The sequence below is a fragment of the Ammodytes marinus genome (assembly GCF_949987685.1).
Source record: "Ammodytes marinus genome assembly, chromosome: 5".
In the NCBI taxonomy this organism is placed as follows: Eukaryota; Metazoa; Chordata; class Actinopteri; order Uranoscopiformes; family Ammodytidae; genus Ammodytes; species Ammodytes marinus.
Genome location: NC_137234.1, coordinates 21,317,766 through 21,331,279, shown reverse-complemented (window position 1 = coordinate 21,331,279; position 13,514 = coordinate 21,317,766). Strand labels below are relative to the sequence as shown.

General features: G+C 42.8%; 1 protein-coding gene across 1 annotated transcript in view; it reads left to right on the top strand.

The window, feature by feature from the left end:
* Positions 1 to 13,514, top strand: part of ces2b (carboxylesterase 2b) — a 71,723-nt gene continuing 58,209 nt past the window's right edge. Inside the window, exons 1-13 of the mRNA XM_080027415.1 lie at positions 1 to 86; positions 1,542 to 1,734; positions 1,819 to 1,960; positions 2,023 to 2,216; positions 2,377 to 2,530; positions 2,665 to 2,769; positions 2,894 to 2,992; positions 3,102 to 3,245; positions 3,358 to 3,435; positions 3,524 to 3,671; positions 3,877 to 4,026; positions 4,111 to 4,183; positions 4,436 to 4,611. Of these exons, the coding sequence (XP_079883541.1) occupies positions 11 to 86; positions 1,542 to 1,734; positions 1,819 to 1,960; positions 2,023 to 2,216; positions 2,377 to 2,530; positions 2,665 to 2,769; positions 2,894 to 2,992; positions 3,102 to 3,245; positions 3,358 to 3,435; positions 3,524 to 3,671; positions 3,877 to 4,026; positions 4,111 to 4,183; positions 4,436 to 4,611 (1,732 nt within the window). The 5' untranslated portion in view covers positions 1 to 10. The remainder of the gene's footprint in view (positions 87 to 1,541; positions 1,735 to 1,818; positions 1,961 to 2,022; positions 2,217 to 2,376; positions 2,531 to 2,664; positions 2,770 to 2,893; positions 2,993 to 3,101; positions 3,246 to 3,357; positions 3,436 to 3,523; positions 3,672 to 3,876; positions 4,027 to 4,110; positions 4,184 to 4,435; positions 4,612 to 13,514) is intronic.

The window sequence follows — 13,514 nt, the reverse complement described above, 5'->3', positions numbered from 1 at the left end:
CACGATCATCATGAACTGCCGCGCAGAGCAAACTTTGTTCTGTCTAGCGTCTGTTTTGTTCCTCTATGTCGCTGCAGACCAACACGGTAAGTAGGCTATGAAAAAACTAATCTGGTTTATTTGCACAATGGTATCAGCGAGAACAATTTCCATGCATTGATTTTAGTGCTGTTAACCTGAGTAGGAATTCCCTTGCAGGCTATTAGCATATCCCTCCTTTAACCTTCATATACAGGTGGGGTCATTTCAGACCCCAGAAGTAAACATCTAGTCACAGAGAGGTTTAATTCTATCACTCAAATTGTTCATGACTTTGTCAATAAATTCCTTCCTCGTGAACTACTACTTCTCTGCTCATTTCTGCTTTAAAAAAATTGATGTATTGGGGTCCCCAATTTGTATTTAGTTTATCTTTGCCATAGTATTGTTTTATTAACATTAAACACTGATATTCCCCTAAAACACCAATGGTTTGCACCAGTAGTTTTTGCCTGGGGGTCTCTAATGAACCCAGTCGGTGGTCCATGTATGTAAAATATGTCAGTAGGATGAGTGTTGAATGTACAGTATGTCTCATTGGACTGAATCCATTTGTTAAATTTACGTCACATGACACCTTAATCAAAGTTACCTTTCACCTATTGCGGAGAGTGGAATTAGTAATTGTGTCCAAAGGTGAAAATCTTATCCCATAGGCTAATTGTTCATTTTGCTAACTTCATTTTGATGCAGGATGACCTTGGGAATGGCTGTGGTTGTTTACTATACTCAATGTGGTGTCAAATTGACAGAAGTATCATCATTTATTTATTTGTTCTTCTTCCTTTAGAACCTTGGTCTTTATACTTGTACACATCATTTGTAATGAAGGCTGATCATATTTTACTCACCAGGTTACAGAAGGGCCAGTAGGGCTACACCTTTTGAGTTAATACGCAACTCACGATTTAGTTTTTTTTTTAAACTTTTATTCTGATCCTAACAACTTATTTCAGGATCAAATGCTCATGATAACACTTTTATGACTCAATGATTCATGACATTATAAAACTGCATTCAGTGGGTCAAAGTTGAGCCAAGGTGTAATCAGAATGGCCTTATAGCCTGGCATTTTCAAATAAGCCTAACTTGTTTTACCTGTCCAAAACCACAAGATATTCAATTTCCTCTGATAAAACAGTAAAACAACTGGCCCTAGCAAATTTTAGGAGGGAACAAGCAATGTTGTGCAGTTTATTTGACAAATACATTGATAATTACACAATTATTCTATTAATACAATTTGTGTGGTTTATGGAACAGCTAACAAATTATTCAGCTATTTGTTTCATTGCTGTATTTGAGTTACTTATACAAAAAGCATGGAAAACAGTGCTGTAAAGCAGATGTTTCACATAGCTCTACCTGGCTGAAACAAATTGACGTATCTGACACTTGTCCACTTGTATTAAAATAGTCACTTGGTTCTAAATAGGCTACACATTGAATACATCTTGCAGTGTTACATCATAATTCTGATGCATTCCTGATTATCCTGACAGCACCTGAAGTCCACACAAAGCTTGGGGCCCTGAGGGGTGAGTATTTGAGTGTAAAGGGGACAGAGACCGGGGTCCATGCCTACTTAGGCGTCCCATTTGCCAAGCCGCCCGTGGGCCCTGCTCTGAGACTGGCTGCACCTCAGCCGGTGGAAGGATGGGAAGGAGTGAGGGATGCCACCCAGCAGCCATGCATGTGAGCCATCCATTTGCTTCAGTTCTGGCCCACTCTGAGAATTCTCGTCCAATGCCTTATTGATGAATCTTGCCTCTTTTTCAGGTGCATTCAGAACAAACAGTTCACAATAGATCTGATGCAGAGCTTCATTGGAATGTTGCTGGAAATCCCAGACATTTCTGAAGACTGTCTTTACCTCAACATTTACACTCCTGCAAACAGAGCTCCCAGTGCTAAGCTCCCAGTGAGTTCCAGATTATAGTCTTTGTTTAGTTTGAGATTCCCTTGAGCTCAGGTAGAATACAGTCAAATAGTTATTTATGCTTTGTGGAAAAGATCAAGGTTTTTCTTTCATTATCTTACCAGGTCATGGTCTGGATCCATGGTGGAGGGTTTACTAGTGGTGCAGCTTCACTATATGATGGCTCTGCCCTGGCTGCATACCAGGATGTGGTTGTGGTTGCGATCCAGTACCGCTTGGGACTTCTTGGCCTTTTCAGGTAAAAAGACTCAAGTCACTTGACACTATGTGAGTGGACATACCATTTTTTACACTGTATTACTTTGGATTACTTTTGGAAAAATATAATAGTATAAAAGGGTCACTTGAATTGCTGATGTTAGAGTAGCTGCTAGACTATAATTGCATGTTTTATCCAGCACCGGAGATGAGCACGCATCAGGGAACTTTGGACTCCTGGACCAGGTACAAGCTCTGCGGTGGGTCCAGCAGCACATTCACAACTTTGGAGGCAACCCTGATTTAGTTACCATATTCGGGGAGTCCGCTGGTGGCATGAGCGTTTCTCTTCTGGTAAGGATCAATTTTCAGAAAAGGACTGAATAGAAACTCATATTTATTTTTTCTTTTATTAGCACTATTATGTTGCTTCAAATTTACCGCTGTCCACAGAATTTTTCATTGTTTTTTGTTGCTGGAATCAACAGCTTCTCTCACCGTTGACCGATGGCCTGCTCCACCATGGCATTGCTGAGAGTGGTACAGCTGCAATAGATGTAATCGGCGTAATTGACCCTCTACCAGTGGCGAAGGTTAATTGTCAGCGTGTTTATTTTTGCGTGAAACATTCTTCCGTGCACATAATTGACAATATCCCAACATGACATATTATATTTCTCTAATTTGCTGCGATGGAACCCACATTTCTGTCCTCAGATGATCGCCAACATGTCTGGCTGTAGCCTTGAAAGCACGAAGAAGATGGCTGACTGCATGAAAAACCTCGATTTAGATACTATTTTGACATTTGGGATGGTGAGATATTGTATGCGAAAATGTCTTAGTTTCTGCAAGGTTTCTTTGCAATAGTTTTGTATGGCATCTGTATTTCAACTTGTACTTTTACACATTTTGTTCTCTCCAGGATGTAGCAGTTAATTGTCCTATAAACGTTGATGGACACTTTCTGACAAAACCTGTGCCTGAGCTGTACCAGAAACATGAACTTCTCAAAGTTCCCTTCATGACTGGCGTTAATAATGATGAAGGGGGCTGGTTACTTCCTGCCGTAAGTGTAATGGCTACATTTCTACTAAAATGTACACGATTGAAGAGCTTTGCAGGTGGGGCTGTGAAACATGCTTACTTTGCTTTTGCATTTTGTGTCTGACTTTCCTTAGTTCTTTGCTCCTCCAAACTGGACCGAGGGAATGGATAAGGAGCAGGTTGTGGCTGTGATGTCCATGTTTGCCACTAATGTAAGAGTGACACTGCTAGACATTACCATATTGTTTTGTTTCATCATCCTCCAAATGCTCTGACAGATGTTTTGCACATTTTCTTCAGCCCGATGCTGCAATCGGCCAAAATTTTATGGTCGAGGAATATATTGGAAGCGGTGAAGATCGTGTGAAAAACAGAGATGGCTTCACACAAGCAGTTGGAGATATAATGTTCACTATTCCAGCCATTGTGACTTCTAATGCCCACAGAGGTATGCCATATGCATCTTCATAAGAATATGCAAATGTATCCAAGAACCATTAGAACCATTATTTGATATTTACTGTCACACTCTTTCCCAAACAAGATATAATCACACCCACATGTTTACTACTAGATTTGTTATTACGTATATTTGCTGCTTCTGGAAGTCAAAATGTCCTGCGGATCAATATAGTATCTATCTATCTTTCTAGATGCAGGTGCTCCCGTGTACCTCTACGAGTACCAGCACGCTCCCAAATTCCTGCAGGAAAAAAGACCAAGCTTTGTTGGCAGTGACCACGGAGATGAACTTTTTGCAGTCTTTGGATTCTGCTTCACAACTACCCATGTTTCATTAAGTGGTGAGTGTGGTATAAACATCCTAATTTCAATAGACCCTGAGTGTTTTGTCTTTGACGAGATTACATTTAAACATTTTTTTTAAGATGCATGCACGGAAGAGGAGGAGCAGTTGGGCAAAACCATGATGAGCTACTGGGCCAACTTTGCTCGCACAGGGTAATTCACTCTTGTAATAAGTTACAATACACATTGATATGAGACAAAGCTGTTTCAAATGTGTGTGTGTGTGTGTGTGTGTGTGTGTGTGTGTGTGTGTGTGTGTGTGTGTGTGTGTGTGTGTGTGTGTGTGTGTGTGTGTGTGTGTGTGTGTGTGTGTGTGTGTGTGTGTGTGTGTGTGTGTGTGTGTGTGTGTGTGTGTGTGTGTGTGTGTGTGTGTGTGTGTGTGTGCACACGTGCGTGTGTTCGTAGGTCTCCTAACGGGGACGGCCTTGCCCACTGGCCACAGTATGGAGTGGATGAAGAATACTTGGAAATTGACTTAAAGGAGCAGTTACCTAGGAAGCACCTGAAGAAGGACCGGTTTGTCTTCATCACTCAGACCATCCCAGAGAAGATCAAGCAACACAAAGAGAAGATGGAGCACGGTGAGCTGTAGAACGGTCACCTCTCTTGTATCTGTTCCATCAGTTTTCTTAATGATTTTGTCTTGAGCCGCAAGCAATATAAAATATTAATAATAATAATGCCAAAAAAAATGCCGTAAGACATTTGTTAAAACTGATGCGATAACAATAGTAACTAGAACTGCAAGCAGTTTTTACCGGGGGCCAAGCCTCCGACGCAACTCGTCGTCAAGCGCCGTGCCTGCCGCTCACTCCACAGAACCTGTGGATGTAAAGTTTTTGACCGTGGGATGTTCGGTGCGGGAGTTGTATAGGTATCGCTGTTTACGGATGAATTTCGCGAAAGTGCCACGGTGGAACGATGCAGCTCAATTCACAGAACAAGTGGATGTCAAGTTTTTTAATGTGCGATGTGTGGTTGGCGAGTTATGAGCAAAAGCAGATTGTCAGCCTTGACAAAATGGCGGCCGGAGCTAATTGCACAATGTAATGTCAATGGACATGCTAGCTGAGATTAGCATCCCGCCTTTTTTCTTTGATGGACAAAAAAATTATCTAATTTTATTAAAAAGTCCCTTACACATTAATATTTCTTGGCCATATTTTTTATATAGACTCGTGTATGCCCCTTGATGGTTTCCCGTGAGTTTTAAGAAAATTCCTCTGGCCAATTAGGAGATATAAAATTTCCTAATTTATGGCGCCCCCTTATGGCGAAAATGTCAAATTTTTTTATTGAACGCAATTAAGGGTAGCCCCAACATATGTCTAAAATTTGGACTTGATCCGACTTATGATTTTGGATTTATGAATTTCTACGTAAAACGTAGCTAATCAACAAATATTTAAAACGCTACCGTTTCGTTATCCATGGTCGGATCAAAATCATTTTACATGATTTCTTTCCGTGTTGGTCGGTAGATGTTCTGTGCAAAGTTGGGTGTCAATTGTGCAAAAATTGTGGGAGGAGTAGCGAAAAGTCAATTAGGAGATATAAAATTTCCTAATTTATGGCGCCCCCCTATGGCGAAATTTTCCCAATTTTTTATTGAACGCAATTAAGGGTAGCCCCAACATATGTCTAAAATTTGGACTTGATCCGATTTATGATTTTGGATTTATGAATTTCTACGTAGAACGTAGTTATCAACAAATATTTAAAACGCTACCGTTTCGTTATCGATGGTCGGATCAAAATGCTTTAGCATGATTTCTTTCCGTGTGGGTCGGTAGATGTTCTGTGCAAACTTTGGTGTCAATTGTCCAAAAATTGTGGGAGGAGTAGCGAAAAGTCAGTTTTACAGTTTTTGCGATTTTGCGAAAAATCTATAATATCGCAAATGGGCGTGGCCTATGCCAAATGATGCAGCTGACTCCAGTGCATCTGTGGATATAAAGTTTTTGACTGTGGGATGTTCGGTGTGGGAGCTATGACGTTTTCCTTGATATAGCGCCACCTAGTGGCCGGCATGTCTGAATTTTTTTGTCTGCGTAGTCCGGACGGACCTGGATCTAGTCATGCAATTGGCATGTCTGCACCCTTTACGGTTTGGGCTGTGCACGCAGTTTTAGGGGGGTAAGTATAATAATAATCCTTACAAAAACAATAGGGTTCCCTGCCCGCAGGGCTTGGGAACCGCGTTGCTCTGCAAAACGCGGTCCCAGCTCCTGCTCGGGCTTGGCCCCCTAATAATGTTCCAAATTAAGAGTTTTTGTTCTTTTTGAAACCTATACAGAGCAGCATACATTTTACGGAATTTTGATAGATTCTTTCAAAAATGTATCTCCCATCTCCATAGAACTTACAAATGTTTTTTATTAGGGGGCCAAGCCCGAGCAGGAGCTGGGACCGCGTTTTGCACAGCAACGCGGTTCCCAAGCCCTGCGGGGCTGGGAACCCTATTGTTTTAGTGGCGATTATTAGGGGGCCAAGCCCGAGCAGGAGCTGGGACCGCGTTTTGCACAGCAACGCGGTTCCCAAGCCCTGCGGGGCAGGGAACCCTATTGTTTTTGTAAGGATTGTTATTAGGGGGCCAAGCCCGAGCAGGAGCTGGGACCGCGTTTTGCACAGCAACGCGGTTCCCAAGCCCTGCGGGGCAGGGAACCCTATTGTTTTAGTGGCGATTATTAGGGGGCCAAGCCCGAGCAGGAGCTGGGACCGCGTTTTGCACAGCAACGCGGTTCCCAAGCCCTGCGGGGCAGGGAACCCTATTGTTTTTGTGGCGATTATTATTATTAGGGGGCCAAGCCCGAGCAGGAGCTGGGACCGCGTTTTGCACAGCAACGCGGTTCCCAAGCCCTGCGGGGCAGGGAACCCTATTGTTTTTGTAAGGATTATTATTATTATTTTAATTTTTCTCCGAGTAAAAGTGGTGCTGCAGCCCAAACCGTAAAGGGTTGGGACATGCCACTTGCATGACTAGTTCAGACCCCCGGCCTCCCGGCCTACAACAAAATTCAGACATGCCGGCCACTAGGTGGCGCTACAACAAAGGAAAACGCGTTTGGGGTCATAACTCCCACACCGAACGTCCCACAGTCAAAAACTTTATATCCACAGATGCACTAGAGTCAGCTGCATCATTTGGCATAGGCCACGCCCATTTGCGATATTATAGATTTTTCGCAAAATCGCAAAAACTTCAAAACATATTTTTCGCTACTCCTCCCACAATTTTTGGACAATTGACACCAAACTTTGCACAGAACATCTACCGACCCACACGGTAAAAACTTATATAAAAGACTTTTGATCCGACCATGGATAACGAAACGGTAGCGTTTTAAATATTTGTTGATTAGCTACGTTTCACGAAAAAATTCATAAATCCAAAATCATAAGTCGGATCAAGTCCAAATTTTAGACATATGTTGGGGCTACCCTTAATTGCGTTCAATAAAAAATTCGGAAATTTTCGCCATAAGGGGGCGCCATAGATTAGGAAATTTCATATCTCCTAATTGGCCAGAGGAAATTTCTTAAAACTCACGGGAAACCATCAAGGGGCATACACGAGTCTATATAAAAAATATGGCCAAGAAATATTAATGTTTAAGGGACTTTTTAATAAAATTTGATATTTTTTTTTCCGTCAAAGAAAAAAGGCGGGAATGTTAGCATGTCCATTGACATTACATTGTGCAATTAGCTCCGGCGGCCATTTTGTCAAGGCTGACAATCTGCTTTTGCTCATAACTCGCCAACCACACATCGCACATTAAAAAACTTGACATCCACTTGTTCTGTGAATTGAGCTGCATCGTTCCACCGTGGCACTTTCGCGAAATTCATCCGTAAACAGCGATACCTATACAACTCCCGCACCGAACATCCCACGGTCAAAAACTTTACATCCGCAGATTCTGCGGAGTGAGCGGCCGGCGCGGCGGTTGACGACGAGTCGCGTCGGAGGCTTGGCCCCCGGTAAAAACTGCTTGCAGTTCTAGTTAGGGGGCCAAGCCCGAGCAGGAGCTGGGACCGCGTTTTGCACAGCAACGCGGTTCCCAAGCCCTGCGGGGCAGGGAACCCTATTGTTTTTGTAAGGATTATTAGGGGGCCAAGCCCGAGCAGGAGCTGGGACCGCGTTTTGCACAGCAACGCGGTTCCCAAGCCCTGCGGGGCAGGGAACCCTATTGTTTTTGTGGCGATTATTAGGGGGCCAAGCCCGAGCAGGAGCTGGGACCGCGTTTTGCACAGCAACGCGGTTCCCAAGCCCTGCGGGGCAGGGAACCCTATTGTTTTTGTGGCGATTATTATTATTATTATTATTATTATTATTTTAATTTTTCTCCGAGTAAAAGTGGTGCTGCAGCCCAAACCGTAAAGGGTTGGGACATGCCACTTGCGTGACTAGTTCAGACCCCCGGCCTCCCGGCCTACAAAAAAATTCAGACATGCCGGCCACTAGGTGGCGCTACAACGAAGGAAAACGCGTTTGGGGTCATAACTCCCACACCGAACGTGCCACAGTCAAAAACTTTATATCCACAGATGCACTGGAGTCAGCTGCATCATTTGGCATAGGCCACGCCCATTTGCGATATTATAGATTTTTCGCAAAATCGCAAAAACTGCAAAACATATTTTTCTCTATTCCTCCCACAATTTTTGGACAATTGACACCAAAGTTTGCACAGAACATCTACCGACCCACACGGAAAAGAATCATTCGAAAGAATTTTGATCCGACCATCGATAACGAAACGGTAGCGTTTTAAATATTTGTTGATTTGCTACGTTTTACGTAAAAATTCATAAATCCAAAATCATAAGTCGGATCAAGTCCAAATTTTAGACATATATTGGGGCTACCCTTAATTGCGTTCAATAGAAAAATTGGACATTTTCGCCATAAGGGGGCGCCATAAATTAGGAAATTTCATATCTCCTAATTGGCCAGAGGAAATTTCTTAAAACTCACGGGAAACCATCAAGGGGCATACACGACTCTATATAAAAAATATGACCAAGAAATATTAATGTGTAAGGGACTTTTTAATAAAATTAGATATTTTTTTTTTCCGTCAAAGAAAAAAGGCGGGAATGTTAGCATGTCCATTGACATTACATTGTGCAATTAGCTCCGGCGGCCATTTTGTCAAGGCTGACAATCTACTTTTGCTCATAACTCGCCAACCACACATCGCACATTAAAAAACTTGACATGCACTTGTTCTGTGAATTGAGCTGCATCGTTCCACCGTGGCAGTTTCGCAAAATTCATCCATAAACAGCGATACCTATACAACTCCCGCACCGAACATCCCACGGTCAAAAACTTTACATCCACAGGTTCTGTGGAGTGAGCGGCAGGCACGGCGCTTGACGACGAGTTGCGTCGGAGGCTTGGCCCCCGGTAAAAACTGCTTGCAGTTCTAGTTATTATTATTATTATTATTTTAATTTTTCTCCGAGTAAAAGTGGTGCTGCAGCCCAAACCGTAAAGGGTTGGGACATGCCACTTGCGTGACTAGTTCAGACCCCCGGCCTCCCGGCCTACAAAAAAATTCAGACATGCCGGCCACTAGGTGGCGCTACAACGAAGGAAAACGCGTTTGGGGTCATAACTCCCACACCGAACGTCCCACAGTCAAAAACTTTATATCCACAGATGCACTGGAGTCAGCTGCATCATTTGGCATAGGCCACGCCCATTTGCGATATTATAGATTTTTCGCAGAATCGCGAAAACTGAAAAACTTATTTTTCGCTACACCTCCCACAATTTTTGGACAATTGACACCAGACTTTGCACAGAACATCGACCGACCCACACGGAAAGAAATCATTCGAAAGAATTGTGATCCGACCATGGATAACGAAACGGTAGCGTTTTAAATATTTGTTGATTAGCTACGTTTTACGAAAAAATTAATAATTCCAAAATCATAAGTCGGATCAAGTCCAAATTTTAGACATATGTTGGGGCTACCCTTAATTGAGTTCAATAAAAAAATTGGACATTTTCGCCATAAGGGGGCGCCATAAATTAGGAAATTTCATATCTCCTAATTGGCCAGAGGAAATTTCTTAAAACTCATGGGAAACCATCAAGGGGCATACACGACTCTATATAAAAAATATGGCCAACAAATATTAATGTGTAAGGGACTTTTTAATAAAATTAGATATTTTTTTTTTCCGTCAAAGAAAAAAGGCGGGAATGTTAGCATGTCCATTGACATTACATTGTGCAATTAGCTCCGGCGGCCATTTTGTCAAGGCTGACAATCTACTTTTGCTCATAACTCGCCAACCACACATCGCACATTAAAAAACTTGACATGCACTTGTTCTGTGAATTGAGCTGCATCGTTCCACCGTGGCAGTTTCGCAAAATTCATCCATAAACAGCGATACCTATACAACTCCCGCACCGAACATCCCACGGTCAAAAACTTTACATCCACAGGTTCTGTGGAGTGAGCGGCAGGCACGGCGCTTGACGACGAGTTGCGTCGGAGGCTTGGCCCCCGGTAAAAACTGCTTGCAGTTCTAGTTATTATTATTTTAATTTTTCTCCGAGTAAAAGTGGTGCTGCAGCCCAAACCGTAAAGGGTTGGGACATGGCACTTGCATGACTAGTTCAGACCCCCGGCCTCCCGGCCTACAACAAAATTCAGACATGCCGGCCACTAGGTGGCGCTACAACAAAGGAAAACGCGTTTGGGGTCATAACTCCCACACCGAACGTCCCACAGTCAAAAACTTTATATCCACAGATGCACTGGAGTCAGCTGCATCATTTGGCATAGGCCACGCCCATTTGCGATATTATAGATTTTTTTCAAAATCGCGAAAACTGCAAAACTGAGTTTTCGCTACTCCTCCCACAATTTTTGGACAATTGACACCAGACTTTGCACAGAACATCTACCGACCCACACGGAAAGAAATCATTCGAAAGAATTGTGATCCGACCATGGATAACGAAACGGTAGCGTTTTAAATATTTGTTGATTAGCTACGTTTTACGAAAAAATTAATAAATCCAAAATCATAAGTCGGATCAAGTCCAAATTTTAGACATATGTTGGGGCTACCCTTAATTGCGTTCAATAAAAAATTCGGAAATTTTCGCCATAAGGGGGCGCCATAAATTAGGAAATTTTATATCTCCTAATTGGCCAGACGAATTTTCTTAAAACTCACGGGAAAGCATCAAGGGGCATACACGAGTCTATATAAAAAATATGGCCAAGAAATAGTAATGTTTAAGGGACTTTTTAATAAAATTAGATATTTTTTTTTCCGTCAAAGAAAAAAGGCGGGAATGTTAGCATGTCCATTGACATTACATTGTGCAATTAGCTCCGGCGGCCATTTTGTCAAGGCTGACAATCTGCTTTTGCTCATAACTCGCCAACCACACATCGCACATTAAAAAACTTGACATCCACTTGTTCTGTGAATTGAGCTGCATCGTTCCACCGTTGCACTTTCGCGAAATTCATCCGTAAACAGCGATACCTATACAACTCCCGCACCGAACATCCCACGGTCAAAAACTTTACATCCACAGGTTCTGTGGAGTGAGCGGAAGGCACGGCGCTTGACGACGAGTTGCGTCGGAGGCTTGGCCCCCGGTAAAAACTGCTTGCAGTTCTAGTTATTAGGGGGCCAAGCCCGAGCAGGAGCTGGGACCGCGTTTTGCACAGCAACGCGGTTCCCAAGCCCTGCGGGGCAGGGAACCCTATTGTTTTTGTGGCGATTATTATTATTATTATTATTATTTTAATTTTTCTCCGAGTAAAAGTGGTGCTGCAGCCCAAACCGTAAAGGGTTGGGACATGCCACTTGCGTGACTAGTTCAGACCCCCGGCCTCCCGGCCTACAAAAAAATTCAGATATGCCGGCCACTAGGTGGCGCTACAACGAAGGAAAACGCGTTTGGGGTCATAACTCCCACACCGAACGTCCCACAGTCAAAAACTTTATATCCACAGATGCACTGGAGTCAGCTGCATCATTTGGCATAGGCCACGCCCATTTGCGATATTATAGATTTTTCGCAGAATCGCGAAAACTGAAAAACGTATTTTTCGCTACACCTCCCACAATTTTTGGACAATTGACACCAGACTTTGCACAGAACATCTACCGACCCACACGGAAAGAAATCATTCGAAAGAATTGTGATCCGACCATGGATAACGAAACGGTAGCGTTTTAAATATTTGTTGATTAGCTACGTTTTACGAAAAAATTAATAAATCCAAAATCATAAGTCGGATCAAGTCCAAATTTTAGACATATGTTGGGGCTACCCTTAATTGCGTTCAATAAAAAATTCGGAAATTTTCGCCATAAGGGGGCGCCATAAATTAGGAAATTTCATATCTCCTAATTGGCCAGAGGAAATTTCTTAAAACTCACAGGAAACCATCAAGGGGCATACCCAAGTCTATATAAAAAATATGGCCAAGAAATAGTAATGTTTAAGGGACTTTTTAATAAAATTAGATTTTTTTTTTTCCGTCAAAGAAAAAAGGCGGGAATGTTAGCATGTCCATTGACATTACATTGTGCAATTAGCTCCGGCGGCCATTTTGTCAAGGCTGACAATTTACTTTTGCTCATAACTCGCCAACCACACATCGCACATTAAAAAACTTGACATCCACTTGTTCTGTGAATTGAGCTGCATCGTTCCACCGTGGCAGTTTCGCGAAATTCATCCATAAACAGCGATACCTATTGACGACGAGTTGCGTCGGAGGCTTGGCCCCCGGTAAAAACTGCTTGCAGTTCTAGTTATTATTATTATTAGGGGGCCAAGCCCGAGCAGGAGCTGGGACCGCGTTTTGCACAGCAACGCGGTTCCCAAGCCCTGCGGGGCAGGGAACCCTATTGTTTTTGTAAGGATTATTATTATTATTTTAATTTTTCTCCGAGTAAAAGTGGTGCTGCAGCCCAAACCGTAAAGGGTTGGGACATGCCACTTGCATGACTAGTTCAGACCCCCGGCCCCCCGGCCTACAACAAAATTCAGACATGCCGGCCACTAGGTGGCGCTACAACGAAGGAAATTGCGTTTGGGGTCATAACTCCCACACCGAACGTCCCACAGTCAAAAACTTTATATCCACAGATGCACTGGAGTCAGCTGCATCATTTGGCATAGGCCACGCCCATTTGCGATATTATAGATTTTTCGCAAAATGGCGAAAACTGCAAAACTGACTTTTCGCTACTCCTCCCACAATTTTTGGACAATTGACACCAGACTTTGCACAGAACATCTACCGACCCACACGGAAAGAAATCATTCAAAAGAATTGTGATCCGACCATGGATAACGAAACGGTAGCGTTTTAAATATTTGTTGATTAGCTACGTTTTACGAAAAAATTAATAAATCCAAAATCATAAGTCGGATCAAGTCCAAATTTTAGACATATGTTGGGGCTACCCTTAATTGCGT